The following is a 14,059-nucleotide window of genomic DNA, read 5'->3' as shown; positions in this document are numbered from 1 at the left end:
GAAGGAAGTTGAGAGTTAATGTCGGTAAGAGTAAGTTTATGAGATGTACAAGAAGGGAAGTTGGTGCGAGATTGAATGTCATGTTGAATGGAGAGTTACTTGAAGTAGATCAGTTCAACTACTTGGGGTCTGTTGTAGCAGCAAAAAGTGGAGTGGAAACAGATCAGATGTACAGTATGTCAGAGAGTGAATGAAGGATGCAAAGTGTTGGGGGGCAGTGAAGGGAGTGGTAAAGAATAGAGTGTTAAGGATGAATGTAAAGAGAATTCTTTATGAGAAAGGGATTGTACCGACTGTGGTGTATGGATCGGAGTTGTGGGGAATGAAAGTGATGGAGAGACAGAAATTGAATGTGTTTGAGATGAAGTGTCCGAGGAGTATGGCTAGTGTTTCTCGAGTAGATAGGGTTAGGAACGAAGTAGTGAGGGTGAGAACGGGTGTAAGAAATGAGTTAGCAGCTAGAGTGGATATGAATGTGTTGAGGTGGTTTGGCCATGTTTAGAGAATGGAAAATGGCTGTCTGCTAAAGAAGTTGATGAATGCAGGAGTTGATGAGAGAAGTACAAGAGGAAGGCCAAGGTTCGGGTGGATGGATGGAGTGAAGAAAGCTCTGGGTGATTGGAGGATAGATGTGAGAGAAGCAAGAGCGCTTGCTAGAAATAGAAATGAATGGTGAGTGATTGTGACAGCTCCAATAGGCGCTGCTCCTTCCTCCAGTCACCTTGGATGACGGTGGGGGTAGAAGCAGTTGGGTATTCAGCGTTATGAAGCATCATCTGTGGTGGATAACGGGGAAGGGTGGGCTGTGGCTCCCTAGCCTGAGTACCAGCCGAACTCGGTTGAATCCCTTGGCAGGCTGAGAGGAGCGTAGAGAGGAAAGGTCTCTCTCTCTCTCTCTCTCTCTCTTTTTTTTTTTTTTTTTTTTTTTTTTTTTGTCGGCTAACCCTCAAAATTGGGGGAAGTGCCTTGGTATATAGATAGAGATAAAACAGCATTCATTTTGTTACACAGCAGTATAGCAGGGTGTTGCATGGCCATTGCAATTACGCTTTAGTCCCATCTAAAATGTGCTGTTTAGAATAGGCTACCTGGAAAGAGGGAATTCTGGAAATGATGAAAGCGATTTTATTACCTCCGCCAACAAAGTTGGGAGGAGGTTATGTTTTTGCCCTTGTTTGTTTGGTTATTTGTTTGTGAACAACTTTCTGACCACAGTTTTCGGGTATTAATTGTTATTTGTTCCAACACCGAGTACTTACCTCGAACTACTTTCTTAGGAGTATCTGGGATCTCCTCCCAACCGACCAGAGTTTTGTGTAGTTTACCCTACTCCCGTTTTCTATGAGGGGCAACCTCAGGTGGTGTGATACGCGCCCTGAGGCTAACCTCGGGTCAGAGAGCATGCTTGCTCAGGTCTCGATTCCCAGTAAGTTCTCTGGTCTCCTTATCCAGTGCGACCCTTTGTGTCCCCAACCCCCTTTGTGTCTCGCGCGGTTACCACATGGTACCGATGTGTTCCCCCTTATCCCTTTCCCTTGTGTTCCTGTGTCTCCTGCGGTGCTTTACTAGTGCGTAATGGAGCATCCTTGCCGTTGTCCTGGGCCTATGGCTGGTAAATTGTGTGGTGCTTTCCTGTCGAAACCTGAAGTTGACCCGCACTCCTTGTGTTCTTCGTGTAGGGGCAGTGTGTGTTTCCCTACAGCCACGTGTCTGGAGTGCGAGTCCTGGAACGAGGTGCAGTGGGTGCGTTACGGCACTAAAAAGAAGAAGGCGTCTAAGAGATCGCCTAAGAAGCCTAACGTCTCTTCTCCTCTTGCTTCGCCGGGCGTTTCGTCAGACAGAGCCTCTCTGCCGCCTTCCTCTACCCAGAGTAGGGGACGAGGTAAGTTGGTTGCGGGGAACAGGCCTATGGCCCTTCCCCAGGAGTCTGATTTGCGGGATAGTGGTGTTGTGGCATCATTCCAGGCAAGTGATGGGCCTGAGGGAGAGACGGGAGTGTGTTCGGGGGACGGAATCCTGGTGCAAGCAGGGCCCGTCTCCTCAGATGATCCTATGTGGGGAAAAACTGTGCCTACCTCTTCTCCCGCCTCGTGGGCATGTTTTTCAGGTGCTTCCGCGGTCGAGGGTTCCGCCGAGAAGGAAGGCTCGCTGCCGTCGGACTCCCTCGCGTGGTCCCCGCCGAAGACGCCCTCCAGGTCTCCGTTGAGGATGGAGGAAGGTTTTGAAACCTGGTCCCCCATCGAGGAACTCCCACGCTCCCCTCCAGCTCCTTCAGCTACGTTTCCGTCCGTCTTCGTACAGCCCTCTTCTTCCATCTAGCGACGCGTGGACCCATCTACAACGCGGCACGAGTTGGGCCCGCCGGTGAGAACGTGCAAGTCATCGGGCTCCTCGGTCGAAGCCTACTCTTGCTCCTCGGAAGACGGAGCCCCGAGGGACCATAGGAGACGTCGTGAGAGGTCCCGCAGGAGACGTTCTCGTTCTCGCTCCCACTCCAGATCCCGCCACGGGGGTAGGCGCTCTAGATCCCCCAAGAGGAACTTTAGGAGAAGTGACTCCCCGGGGAAGAATGGGTCGTCATCCCTCGTAGCAAACTTCTAGAGATGTCAGCAGTTCCGGGCCCCTCGAACTGGCTCCCAGGGCTCGCTCACCAGTAAGGTACGTATCCAGCGGCAGATACGATCGACGGAGAGTGTCGTCTATTCAGGTCCCAGCGGACAGGCATAAGTCCGCGAAGGTTCCGACTCCATCCGCCCAGCGGAGAGAGTCGCCCCTTTGGTCTGGTAGCCGCGTCCCGACCTCCAAGTTAACGTCGAACCGGCAGGAACGAGACAAGCAACTCCCTTCGACGAGCAAGCCCGCATCTACCTGGACCTCCGTAAGCAGGGATAAGTCCAGGACGGAGGCCTCCGTCCCAACGGCGATGCCCGTGCTACGCCCTGAGCCGCCGAAGTTGGACCAGTCCAAGATGTCTCCCCCCCCCTCCCCCCCGCGACGACCTCCGTCACAGGCAGCGGAACGTCCTACGGAGGAAATGGACGACAACGGAGAAGGTTCAGTAGCAGAAGTTTCGGCCTACAGGAGGGTAATAGTACTCATTAGCAGGCATCACAGACTGGACGAACCCGAGCCCTCCTCCGACGAAGTCTGGCTCTCGAGCCTCAGCAGGCTGGTTGATGCCCCGTTGCAGTGGAGACCCTCGCTAGCCCTACCTTTGGCTAGGGATGTTAACCTGGGTAGGGCTCACTGGACAAGATCGTGGCCAACCATGCAGAAGCCCCCAAGACCCAGAGTTCCTCCAAGCTTTTTCAAGGCCTAAAATCTCAGAGCCGGTTTTACCTTCCTGAAGGGCATCGTGCGGGTCCCTGTACTGTGGAACCTGCAATCGCCATCCTGGGGCAAGGAGCAGCTGAAGAGAGGACTACTACCGCCCCTATCTGTATCTCGCCTTCAGAAGCTGCCATGATGGAGGAGATAGCCAAGGACCTGGTGAACGTTTCCTCCTGGCTGGATTGGTGGGCCTCTACGCTGGTAGGCTTCCTGTCCTCCTACGACCTCACTATCCCAGAGAACCAGGCCTTACTGAAGGAGCTGATTAGCTCGGGAGGTAAAGCCCTTAAGTTTCTCTCGTATCAATCCATCGCGCAGGCTGCCAATTGGGTTCTGCGAAAAAGGGATACGGTACTCAACAAGCTCGTAAGGAGGCTCCCCGACAGAGAAGCGAGGTTCCTGAGGAGCCTACCCCTGTGGGATGACTCAGTTTTCCCCCTGAAGGCAGTGGAAGAGACGGTAGAGAGGGTCAGGAAGCTGAAGGATACGGGAGACTCCAGACCCCCTCCAGCGAGAAGACCTACCCATAGAAGGGCGCCCTCCGACGCCTCCCATCCTCCTCGCGCCTCACCTAGTCAACCCAGGAGAGACGCCCCTACTACGTCCTGGTCTCAGTCTTCTCAGATCAACAGGCAGAGGGGTTAGCACCCAAGGACCCCTTGAGAAGGACGGCCCTACAAGAGGAGGTCTCTGCGATGCTGGCGAAAAGGGCTATAGAACCAGTCAAGAACCCGGGTCCGGTGTTCTACAGCAGACTTCCTGGTGGAGAAAGCGACAGGGGGCTGGAGACCAGTCATAGACCTCTCAGCCCTCAACAAGTTCGTGTGCAAGACCGACTTCAAGATGGACACCCCGAAGTCGGTTCTAGCGGCCTTGAGGGAGGGGAACTTCATGATGTCCATAGACCTCAAGGACGTGTACTTCCAAATCCCTGTTTACCCCTCCAGCAGGAAGTACCCAAGGGTAAAATGGGGTGCCCAAGCATTGCAGTTCAATACCCTCTGCTTCGCTCTGTCCACAGCCCCTCAGGCCTTCACAACAGTCTCAGCCTGGGCACACGAACAGGGCATCCGCCTGATTCGGTACATGGACGACTGGTTGTTGCTTTCAGCCTCAGGGGAAGTACTGAGGGAGCAAGGCGCGAAGCTCCTGCGGTTCTGCAACGTCCTGGGTATCATCATCAACTTAGAGAAGTCCCAACTGATACCCTCCACCAGGATGACCTACCTCGGAATGGTCCTGGACTCCCGGTTGGCGAGAGCTTTCCCTTCCGCGGAGAGACTGGACAACTTGGACCAGATCTTCCGGCCCTTCCTGTCGGACCAGCCCAGGAGAGCCAAGGACTGGCAAAGACTGATAGGCCACCTCGTGTCATTGGAGAAGCTAGTCCCCCAGGGGAGACTCAAACTCGGGGGAGTCCAATGGAACCTGAAGGAGACCTGGAATCAGAGAGACTCCCCCCACAAGGTGGTCCCGGTGTTCCCGGAGACGAAGGAGGTCCTAGAGTGGTGGATCGCCAGATCGAACACCTTCAAGGGAATGCCCTTCGCAGTCGAACCTCCGGAGATGCTTCTGTTCACGGACGCATCCAAGGAGGGGTGGGGTGCCCATCTCCTCGGCAGGACAGCAAGAGGAAGTTGGACAGACGTAGAGAAAAACCAGCACATAAGCGTACTAGAGATGATGGCCGTGCGAAGAGTGTGCCTAGAGTTCGTCCATCAGCTCCGGGGAAACACCATGGCACTGATGTGCGACAACACCACGGTGGTGGCCTACATAAAGAAACAAGGAGGACTAAAATCGAAGGAGTTGTGCGGCCTCACGTTGAGACTGCTGGAATGGGCCGAAGGGGAACATATCAAGATCTCAGCAAGATTCATTCCAGGGAAGAGAAACGTCCTGGCCGACGGCCTCAGCAGAATGGGTCAAGTGGTAGTATCTGAGTGGTCCTTGCACCCGGAAGTGGCCAACACCCTCATTCAGAAATGGGGATCATCAGTGTTGGACCTCTTCGTAACGAGACTTGAATGCACAGCTCCCCGTATTTTGTTCTCCTGTGCCAGATCCAGAAGCAGCGTTTGAGGATGCCTTCCAGCACCCTTGGGACAACCTCGATGTTTACGCCTTCCCTCCCTTCGGGATGCTCAGACAGGTCCTCAACAGGGTGAGGCGAGCGGACAACCTGTGGATGACTTTGGTAGCGCCCCGGTGGCCGGAGAGAGAGTGGTTCGCGGATCTAAAGGAACTGGCGCGCCTTCCACCTTGGCCCCTTCTGGACAGGCCAGACCTTCTCCGGCAGCCCCATTTTCAATGGATCCACGAGAACCCTCGGTCCCTCCGCCTTCATGCGTGGAGGTTATCGAGCGTCTCCTGAGGAAGGAAGGATATTCTTCGAGAACGGCAGCAAGGATGTCAGGGTATCTGAGGCAAAGTGGGCCACATTCACTAAGTGGTGCGTCTCGAGGAACATCAAACCATTGAGGGCCTCCGTTACAGAGATAGCGGACTTCCTAGTCTATCTCAGGGACGAGGTAAACATGTCCATCCCAGCCATCAAAGGAGTCCGGGCTGCTCTGGGTCAAGTCTTCCTCCTGAAGAGCATTGACCTGGGTGCCTCCAGACATATCTCGATGCTCATCAGGAGCTTCGAACAATCGTGCCCCCCTCAAGCTAGTAGGGTGCCCCTGTGGGACGTGACCAGAGTCCTGAAGATGCTGACAGAACCTCCCTTCGAACCCCTAATGGACATCTTGGTCAAGGAACTCCCCCTCAAGACAGTTTTTCTGTTAGCTCTGGCATCGGGAGTTGCACGGACTGTCGTACGAGGTATCTCACTCGAAGGGTTGGCGTGAGGCTACCTTCAGGTTCGTCCCATCCTTCGTGGCAAAGACTCAGAATCCAGCCGTTTGGGATCCCAAGTTTGAAGGGTTCTCAGTGCCGGCAATTCCTCGTTCAGACAACTCGAGGGACTTGCTGCTGTGCCCTGTCAGGGCAGTACGAAAATACTTAAGAGAGGATAGCCAGACTTTGACCCGAGATCAAGAGTCTGTTCGTCTCCTCGGGACTAGTGAAGAAGCCAGTCTCCAAGAATACTGTCTCCTTCTGGCTACGGCAGGTGATCGTCAGGGCCTACAGTAGTGCAGAGGTCCCCCTTCCAGGAAAGCCCAGACCCCTTGACATTAGGGGTCTAAGTACTTCATTGGCATTTGAGAAAAATATGGCAGTGGGCCAGATCCTGAGGGCAGGTACTTGGTCTAACCAGTCAACCTTCACAGCTCACTACTTGAAGGACTACTCGAGGAAGTCCCTAGACGGGTTCTCGATAGGTCCCGTCATTTCTGCGCTCCAAATGGTTTAAATATGTAGCCCCAGTGACAACCGCGGGTAGTAAGTCCAAGAGACACAGGTTCCATTCTTAACCCCCCTTGTTCTTCCTTCCCCTGTTCCCTTGCCGAAATGACTCCAGTAGTCCCCTGAAACTGCCATGGGATACACTATCGTTGGAAGGACATGTCTCCTAGGATTTCTTGCAGAGGTGGGTTTGTGCGTAGTTTTCCCAATTCTCTCGTGTTTTCCTTGGGGTCAGCAGAACCTAGTCTCCTATCTAGGTTCCTCTTATATACTTCTCATGGTCTCTAGGTCATGAAGGTCACTCCCACCTCCTAAGGTATAAGTCTCCTAAGAAAGTAGTTCGAGGTAAGTACTCGGTATTGGAACAAATCACAAATTTTAAGTAATTTGTATTTTTCCTAACAGTACGTACCTCGAACTACTTTCGGGTAATGGCCCACCCATCCTTCCCCGAGTGCCTTGCTGGACCTCATAGAAACCTAAGCTATCAAGAACTTGCTGGGGATCGAGACCTGAGCAAGCATGCTCTCTGACCCGGGGTCGCCTCAGGGCGCGTATCACACCACCTGAGGTTGCCCCTCATAGAAAACGGGAGTAGGGTAAACTACACAAAACTCTGGTCGGTTGAGATCCCAGATACTCCTAAGAAAGTAGTTCGAGTTAAGTACTGTTAGGAAAAACACAAATTACTTGAAATTTGTGAAGTTGAGATGTGGAAGTTATTCAAATTTTAAATTCCTAGGTCAAATTCAAGGTCGACCAAATTAACCTTAACCTCAAGTTTGCACATGGTTGTCACACAGACTTCAAATATACCTACAGTCTAAATTGATTCTGGGAAAGGTAAGAGGTTAAGCTGGTTTTGAAAAATAAGCTGCCACGGTGGAGGTCTGCACTCTCAAGTGTGCTTTTCTAGTTTATGTATTTAATATTTTTTGTTTATTTTAATGACATTCTCTCAGACCAGATTTGAGCCTCATGTGACTCCTTCATCCAAAAGTAATGAAGCTACAATATTCTTGGAACTACTGTCCTTGTGGTCAGCTTGATTCTTAGACTGTAGATAAACATGGTAACAGACCCAGATATTAACTTTGTTGTGAATCTCGAAAACACATTTGTGACAAGCGATCAGATTGATCCTGTTGACTTGCTTATTTCTCCCTGGAGAGATGTTTTTCTGAATATTAATCATCACTTGCTTGACATGTTTTTTACATCCGCCAAAAAATTTGGGAGGAGGTAAAAATCCTAGGTCAAAGGTCGAGGTTGAGCAAAATGTCGACCCTTAGGCAAGCTGGTCTTGAGAAATAAGCTGCTGTGAAGGAGGTCTGCAATCTCACAGGGCTTTTCTAGTTATGTATGTAATTGAGACTTTTAACCATGACTACAAAGCAATAGTTTCAACGTTATTTCATTTTTTATGAGGGATATTTTATTAGTAAATTATGGATTTAATTCATGTGAACTAAAGTTATTCCACAGATTAATTGTAATTATTCTTCATTTCAGGTAGTAGTTGATGCTAGAAAGAGGGCCTTTTCATGGGGCTTTGGTGGTTATGGAAGATTGGGTCATGCTGAGCCTAAAGATGAGTATATACCCCGGTTGATAAAATACTTTGATGGCCATAATCGTGGTGTAAACAAAATTTATTGTGGCTCCACATACACGATTGGAATCAGTCTCTTAGGTCCCTTCTTGTGGGGCCAGACCAAGCGAACTGGAGAAGCTAATATGTATCCTAAACCCTTGCAAGACTTGTGTGGTTGGGATATTCGGTCAGTAGGTTGTTCAACTACCTCAATAGTTGTTGCTGCAGATGAAAGTGTAATAGCTTGGGGTCCTTCGCCTACGTATGGAGAATTGGTAAGCAGTTTTTCCTTTCACTGTTTCTTAGAAAAAAATTAATCTATTCTACAAATTTTATCACATTCCCTGGGTGCTGTGGTAAGTGGATTCAACCCACAATCATGAGTAACCAGTGTTAGATTCACATACCAACATGCCTGTGGTGTTTTAGGCAGGAAATTAGGTACTGATTTGTTAGCTGAGTATTGTGGGTTGTTGCTGGTTTCTAGTGAGGAAAAGAAAAGAAGAGAAAAACACCAGACCTGCTTGTTCAATGCTGACAAAATGTATATTGTACCACCAAATGGTGGTCTCTCTCTAGTAAAGCTTGAAATCCATAAATCAAGTACCGGAAAAAATAAGGAACTTCTACTTTGTCTTGAATATTAAATATCAAAAGATTCGCTCGTGCTAAATTTGATGTGTTGCAATCCACTATCTTTTCACTTTTAATACTTTCTTAATTTCTGATGAAGTTAAAGATGTAGAAGTAGATAAATGGGAATAGTATATCACAGTAATATGAATAGCATTAAAGAAACTATTTACTCTAGAGAATCTGCTTTTGTTGCAGTTTACAATGTGGCAGAAAAGTCTCTTCTTAGCAGCATCTCTTGAACCTCCAACTGTATTGCCTCCTTTTTTCCAGTTGCATTAGATTCTAGATCGTTCATCTAATTATGCATATCTTAGCCCAAAGATTATTTCTCAATTTGTCACATACCTTAGCCAAAAGATTACTTGCTTATCAGTGACTATTGGTCACTGAAGCTAAAATACTAGCTGCATAGAACCACCATAAATGTATGAATATATGATATAATTAATACTGCTTTTGTATTCTCACAAAGATCAGATTATGTGTAGAAAATGTGAACTTTAAGTAGATAACCATGAACGGAAGTCACAAACATGGACATGAGGTGACAGTTAATGGTTTATATGAAATTCTTAGCTAAATGAAGTTACATAGGATTTTATTGACTGGCCTGGTCCAGATTTTTTCTCAGGCTTCATTACCACGTGGGTATTAGATGCCTTCGGTCTTGACAGGAGTCTATTAATGTATAACATACCAGTTCCTGTTTTTTTTTTTTAATAATATAAGAACAAATTCCAATATGTAAATGTAATATTTAAACTTTTTTAACCTTCTAACAAAATAGTTATAGTTGAATAAGTCTAGATTATCTTATTGGTGAGCTTTATATTTAAAGTAGTGCCAAAGATTTAGTAGGTAATTAACCTTGTTTATTGTTATTACAGGGTCTTGGAGAAAATGTCAAATCTAGTACTCAGCCAAAAGAAGTCAAACCTTTGGAAGGTGCTCATGTTTTTCAAGTCACATGTGGGATGGGTCACACTTTGATGTTGGTACGAGATGAAACTGAAAAGGATAAAGAGATTCTCTCTAAGTTGAAGGAGGTCACCATGTAAGCCATTATTTGCGATGTTAGTGACTTAAATCAAGAGAAAGTTAAGTGTTCAAATTGTCCTAATTTATGGGTAGATAATAGTGTTTATCTATGCATGGCGGCAATCACCTTTTTTGACAATTCCAAAGTGAAATGTTTACCAAAAATAGAGTATTTCTAATACTTAAGAATTTTCCTTTAAATTGATCTGACTAAAATGGAACTCATGGTAGTCAGAACTAACTTTTCCAGTTTTATACTGTATGATGTTCTTTGATGATACAAAGAATCACTCGATTTACTGTAGTATTGTGTGAAGTTTACTTGAGGTACTAACTACTGTATTCTGTCTTGAATAAGACACTTTTTCTAATCCTCAAACTTGACAAAGTGTAAGAGAATTTCAGTTTTCCAGGCCAGCTCCTTGAGAGTTAATTGTTAAACTCAGTGTTCTGGTTAATTCTTTAATGATACCATCTTGCTTGTGAATTGGTTTTATTCTTGTGTTGGGTTCTGTCTCATAACCTTAATGAAAGAAACCTGTTTGTGGTAAAATTTAAGACATCAGCATTACCCAGTAAGTAGGATGTTGATTCAATTTAGGTTTTCAGTTCTACCTTTTAGGAGATTCAGAGCAAGGTGCATAAGCATGTGTTATACTGTGTTGCTATTGACATAAACTTCACAAACGCAGGAGTAGGACAGGACTCTCAAAAGATTATATTTCATTTAAGGTGTTATGCTAGTTTGAAAATTGTTTTTGGTTATTCTTTGAAATCATTAAAGCAATTTCCCAGTTTTGATTCTAGTGTTGTCAGGTAGCACATCAGTTTTTGGTGATCAAAATGTATAAAAGGAAAATATTTCTCTTAAGAATGAACATAAATTTTTATTTTATTGTGCTACTGATATCTAGGTAGTAGTCTTTTAAACAATTATGACAATATTTATTTGATTTTATTTTTGCTAAAACTTTGTTCTTAAAGAGGGAAAAGGCAGTGAAGTACTATATATAAAACCTATGGATCCAGTGCCGGCTTTTCTAGTTCAAACAAGATTTTATAAGTCGTAATATTTGCTGTGATGTAAGTTTCCTTTAGTAGGAATAGTAAGTAGGTTTGGTTTTGAAAATTTGAGGATTATCCTGCATATGTAGTAAATGGGATTCTAACTCCGGCCATTGGCGTTGGTGCTCTTGTTTTTTTATATTATACCTTGAAATTCAGTCTCCTGGCATTGTTATGCTAGTCTTATTTATACTTGTGTTGGAAAATTTTATATGAACTGTTAATACATTCCATGTTGAAATTCTCTTAGATTGACAGTGATTTCAGACAATGACATTATTGAAGTCCACATCTGTGAACTTCAACAGGTCATTGAATGTGTACAAGAGTTAATGAGAATGCTGCCATTACAAAAGTTTACGTTGTGTTAAACAGTCTGTTCTCTCCATTGTACGTATATATTAAAAGAGGCTCTTTTCATTTTATTCGCTAAAAACTGCATTTTGATTATTATTAGCATTTTTTTTTTTCCAGTTACTATCAAGTTCATTCAAATTTTATTCCTTATTAAGCGCATTTTGTTCAGGCAGAAATGTACGCATACAGTACTGTACATTATATATTCTTAATTTTCCCCATACTGTTTATTTATATTCACTGTTTATCTGCAAAAAAGTAATACTTGTACTAGTTTTATGAACCAATTAATTTTTCAGGTGAATAATAAAAAATATTTGAATATTACTCTACAGTTTGCCCTAAGACTCGCACTGAAAGCAGTCTTTCACCCTTAGTACATGTCAGACCTAAACTCCCAATAGACTTGCGTGCAAAATTTTAATGTTGGTCAGTCGACTGCAAGCATGAAATTTTTTTGAAAAATAAGCATATTTCAACACATTTTGTTGTTTAGTTATTAAGAGTTAGTATGCTATTTTGGAAAATTGGTGTAAGCAAGAATATTTATTTTCATGTCTTTGTCAAATTAAAGGTTAACACCCATGCTAATGAGGACTTTTGACTAAGCCAGGGGAGACCTTGAAAAATATTACCATATGCATTACTTGGGAGAATTACTCTTGCTTCATATTTTTTCTTGAACTCACGAAAGACTGGTTTCATTTGTTTTGAGAATCCACAAATTTAATTGATTCAAGAGTTCACTTATTCATTTAGGCATAGCATGAATAAGTCTTTTAATCATAACATATTTAGATGAACCAATTTAATTTTCTATATTTAGTAACTGTACAAGGACAGGTCCATTTTTTAATAATGAACTTGTTCGCAGTAGATGACTTTTTTTTTTTTTTTTTTTTTTTTTTAAACCATTGAAACTGCTATAATGTTTTATATAAAGGTACCTGACATTTTAAGAAACCCCTAAAAAGTATTATTTACATCTTTCAAAAAGCTTGGCTTTCTTTATATGAAATTAGCAGTGGACAAATATTTTGCTGCTAGAAATCACATCATATTTAAAGTTAGTCAAGGGCAGACTGTAATGACTTTTTGTATTGATCTTTAAAAACTTGAGTGAGTGTACAGTATTTCAGTCTTGAAATGTGTAAAATGACAATAAAAATGTAGACTACTTTACAGTAGTAGTAATTCAAAGTTAGAACACCAGACAACTGCATGTCTAATGTAAAACATCTTTACTATATTTCTTGGAGATTTGTTTTCCTAATCTGCATTTTGCATTAGCATGTACCTTTGACAAATATTTTGATGTGGAATCTGTTCATTGTTTATGAATAATGAATGTTTGATATTTCAGCAGCTTTTGTAAAGATGTACATCCGCATAACTTTGTTGTGCAGGTGTTAACTCTTCAATGCTTGAGAATAGAATGCATAGGCGCTCCATGTAAGGCATACATACCAGTGTAAAATTGATTTATAGTTGTGAATAAGCACAAGTTGACAGTTTTCACCAAGGGAACTATGGCACTTTCCCAATTAATTGCTCAGGAGTGCGAGTTAATGATAAGTGTATGTGTGCCTTTGTAGTTTTAAGTAGTTTCAGAAAGTGAGTTTGTGTTTGATCTTCCAATACACAGTTTTGCATATGTATGCTTATTTTTTGGAAAAAAAGGTTACCAAGCCTTTCTTATTATACTTTGGTAATGTGAAGATATTATGAAAAAAATATAATTTTCCAGGTGGTGAAGCTTAGGGGAAATTGGAAATTTTCATCTGTTAAGTTACCAAATTAATCAAAATCTGTTTTAACAGGACTATTACGTGTGTTAACCTCATGCCCTTCTTTGTTTTCTCCTCGCTCGCCAGTCAGATCGCAAGGTTCACAATAACTTATTTTTCTTGACTGTAATGTACAATGTAAGAATAGTCTTTACTCAAGTCTAGCTGTCTTTATATAATGCTCCTTCTTGCTGTCATAGTCTCAAGGCTTTCAGCATTTTGCTCAGTACCCATATTACCTTGGTAATCATTTTGCTTTCATTTCATTACCTCATAATGTAATACTATCATTATTTCAGTGAAATAAAACTTTGTTATAACGGGGTCTAAATTGGTTGTGGAGATTTCAGTGCAATTTAAGTCTTCGTGCTAAAATTTTTATTCTTAAGAATAAGTTTGAAATGTAAACACAAGTTAACCATATTAATTTTCATAGAAATTGAAAGTTTACAATTAAACTGATCTCAAAAAAATCGATTCTCAGAAAGTTTTTTAAAAGCGAAGAAAGTTACATTCATTCACCTTTTGTAGTTTTGCAAGTTTTTAGCACATAGCTAGTGTAGGTTTAGATTTAATTGTATAGTATGTGCATGTGAATTTAAAAGCAGTTTCATGAAAATGATAATAACTAAGGGGTTGAGTTTCACGACCTAATTATTTTTATAAGTGGTGCAATTCTTATGGACACATTTTTATCAGTATTACATAAGTTTGATTGTACCAAGTTTTATAATTGCAGTATCGCTGATTCAGGGTGTTAATTTATTGATTTTTTCTTTTTGCACCAAATTTTTACATTTTAGTATTTTAGATATAAGGCTATTGTGAGTAAAGGTACTCTATAATTATTTCATTTGAGTAAGAAAATAATCCAAATATACTTTACACTTATTCATATTAA

The 14,059-nt window shown here is 43.5% G+C and overlaps 1 protein-coding gene across 1 annotated transcript in view; it reads left to right on the top strand.

Annotated features, from left to right (window-relative positions):
- The window catches only part of LOC137652274 (protein RCC2 homolog), a 43,934-nt gene extending 29,875 nt beyond the window's left edge, over window positions 1–14,059 (top strand). Inside the window, exons 5-6 of the mRNA XM_068385565.1 lie at window positions 8,194–8,550; window positions 9,799–14,059. Coding sequence (XP_068241666.1) covers window positions 8,194–8,550; window positions 9,799–9,969 — 528 coding nt within the window. The 3' untranslated portion in view covers window positions 9,970–14,059. The remainder of the gene's footprint in view (window positions 1–8,193; window positions 8,551–9,798) is intronic.

The sequence above is a fragment of the Palaemon carinicauda genome, chromosome 13 (assembly GCF_036898095.1).
Source record: "Palaemon carinicauda isolate YSFRI2023 chromosome 13, ASM3689809v2, whole genome shotgun sequence".
Taxonomy (NCBI): domain Eukaryota; kingdom Metazoa; phylum Arthropoda; class Malacostraca; order Decapoda; family Palaemonidae; genus Palaemon; species Palaemon carinicauda.
Note: the sequence above shows the minus strand (reverse complement) of the source record. Positions and strands in the feature narration are given on the sequence as shown.